This window comes from Limulus polyphemus, unplaced genomic scaffold (genome assembly GCF_000517525.1).
Source record: "Limulus polyphemus unplaced genomic scaffold, Limulus_polyphemus-2.1.2 Scaffold0, whole genome shotgun sequence".
Lineage (NCBI taxonomy): Eukaryota > Metazoa > Arthropoda > Merostomata > Xiphosura > Limulidae > Limulus > Limulus polyphemus.
In genome coordinates, this window is record NW_013665610.1 from 2,720,134 (window position 1) to 2,722,397 (window position 2,264).

General features: G+C 33.7%; 1 protein-coding gene across 2 annotated transcripts in view; it reads left to right on the plus strand.

Moving 5' to 3' along the window:
• Positions 1–999: 999 nt before the first annotated feature.
• The window catches only part of LOC106478309 (coenzyme Q-binding protein COQ10 homolog B, mitochondrial-like), a 20,285-nt gene continuing 19,020 nt past the window's right edge, over positions 1,000–2,264 (plus strand). For both annotated transcript variants that reach the window (XR_002609863.1, XM_013938875.1), the window contains exon 1: positions 1,000–1,111. Coding sequence is in view for 1 of the 2 variants with exons in the window: in XM_013938875.1 (XP_013794329.1) it covers positions 1,023–1,111 (89 nt within the window). In the remaining variant the exon portion in view is untranslated. The remainder of the gene's footprint in view (positions 1,112–2,264) is intronic.

The window sequence follows — 2,264 nt, forward strand, 5'->3', positions numbered from 1 at the left end:
ATTTATCTACAGCGTAATCAACAAATTTCATCATTAAATGTACAATTCATAATTACATGCTAGCCAAATTCTGCCATTTCATGTGAGAATCCTTTCTACAGTACTTTATTTTCATGTGAACATGCAAATACACAATCGGCATTGTGCAAAACATTTATACTTCTAATACACTTAACTGATATTTCACACGTACATTACAATTAAATATAACAAAATAGAAAGGCATGCACATATATAATGCAATAAAACTAGGCTCACTCTGTTACAAGCACTCTTCTAAATATATTATAGATACATTAATGTGTTGTTGTTTTTGTTCAAGCAATACAAAATATTTGGATCACTTGTACTACATACTGATTATTTTTCATAATAACACTGACAGCTCAGGGATTTTGGACTGGAAGGGGCCACCTGCAAAAATTTGATCTCTCATAAAATTCTGAAAATGAGTATATTGACACTATTAGGCCTATATTTGGATATTTTCCCGGATAAGCCATAACGTCAATGATCAGACTATACTTGTCTTAAGCCAAACAAAGTGACCCAAATTTCCTCTCTCATCCATTAAATGAAGTGATATATTTAATAAACTTCTAACTCGAGACTCAAATGATAGCATCAAAAGTAAATGTACACAGAATTGGTTTATGTAGACAGTGGATGTTTTGGCGGCGTCTCTGTATAGCCTGATTGGCCAGCAAGCGACATCAGAATGTAGTGGATGATTATTTCAACTATGTGAGTACTTAATATTGTCTACATTTCAAACCAAAAGCTGTCAAACCATTATGCCAACTTGTGGGTGGTGATAACTAGCTGCCTTCCCTCTAGTCTTACACTGCTAAATTAGGGACGGCTAGCGCAGATAGCCCTCATGTAGCTTTGCGCGAAATTTAAAACAAACAAACAATGCATAATTTATATATATTTTACAAATAGAATTTGACACTAACGATGTTATAAAGACGACGCCCTCTCGCGGTGTCCTTTACAATTACGTTAGGCTAGGTAGCCTGATGGCGGAAAAGAAAATTATTAGTCTGCTTAGGAGAACAAATAAGAATTTTACATATCGATTTTCTAAACCTTTAGGGTGCAACAGCAGGTGAATCCTTTTATGTAGTTTAGTATAATAGATGCACTAACTATGAAATAAGTGCATAAGTAAATTCATTGGTAGTTACATTGTTAGTGTTACATTTATTTGATCAAATTATCGTCACTTGTAGTTGTACTTTTCTACTTCTACTCTAGTCATTAGTTTTACATTAGTGGCGGGAAAGTTTATTGAAGTATGATAAAAGATGCTTTGCAAAGTCATATAACAATTTTTTTTTTTTTAAATAAAAAACATGGTTTCATTAGGGAAAAATCTTGCCATACTAATCTTTGGACATTCTCTAAAGAGATTATTGCTTACGTAGTGAGGATAAAGATATGGATTTTCAGAAAGCATTTGAAAAGGTGCCACATAAAAGTTTTTCTAAAATTTATCTCTATAGGTATAAGGAATAAGTTAACTCATTGTATAGAAAAGTGACTGGATGGAAGAAACCAGAGGGTTATTATAAATTGGGTTTAGTCAAATTGGATTAATGTCACAAGTGGTGTACTTCAGGGCTTAGTGTCAGGACCTTTCATCTTTTAAATGTACTTATATTTGCTGATGATATTAAGGCCTTTGGTGTTGCTGGCTGTGACAAGGATGCTGCTGCCTTACAAAAGGATTTAGATCATTTGGTGAATTAGGTGAATAAATGGCAGATAGTTTTTAATTATAATAAGTGCAAGATAACTCTTGTGGTCTATTGTAATTTAGATTATATGGATAATGTTTATTGGAATAACCTTAACAGTGTTATAAAAGAAAGGGATCTTGGTGTAATAGTCTCATATGGTCTATTGTAATTTAAATTATATGCATAATGTTTATTGGAATAACCTTAACAGTGTTGTGAAAGAAAGGGATCTTGATGTAATGGTCGATCAGTCTCTAAAGCCATCCAAGCAGTGTGCTGTTGCTAGTGGTAGGGCAAATAGGATTTTAGGTTGTATCTACAGAAATATTGAATACAAGTCTAAAGAGGTTATAATTTCATTGTACAGGTCACTGGTTAGTCTACATTAGCAGTTTGTGTTCACTCTTGGGCTCCTTACCTTAGGAAAGACATTGAATTGTTGGAAAGGATTCAGAGAAGGGTTACTAGAATGGTGCCTGGGATGGAGGGTTGTCATACGACAAGAGGCTGAAATCTCTC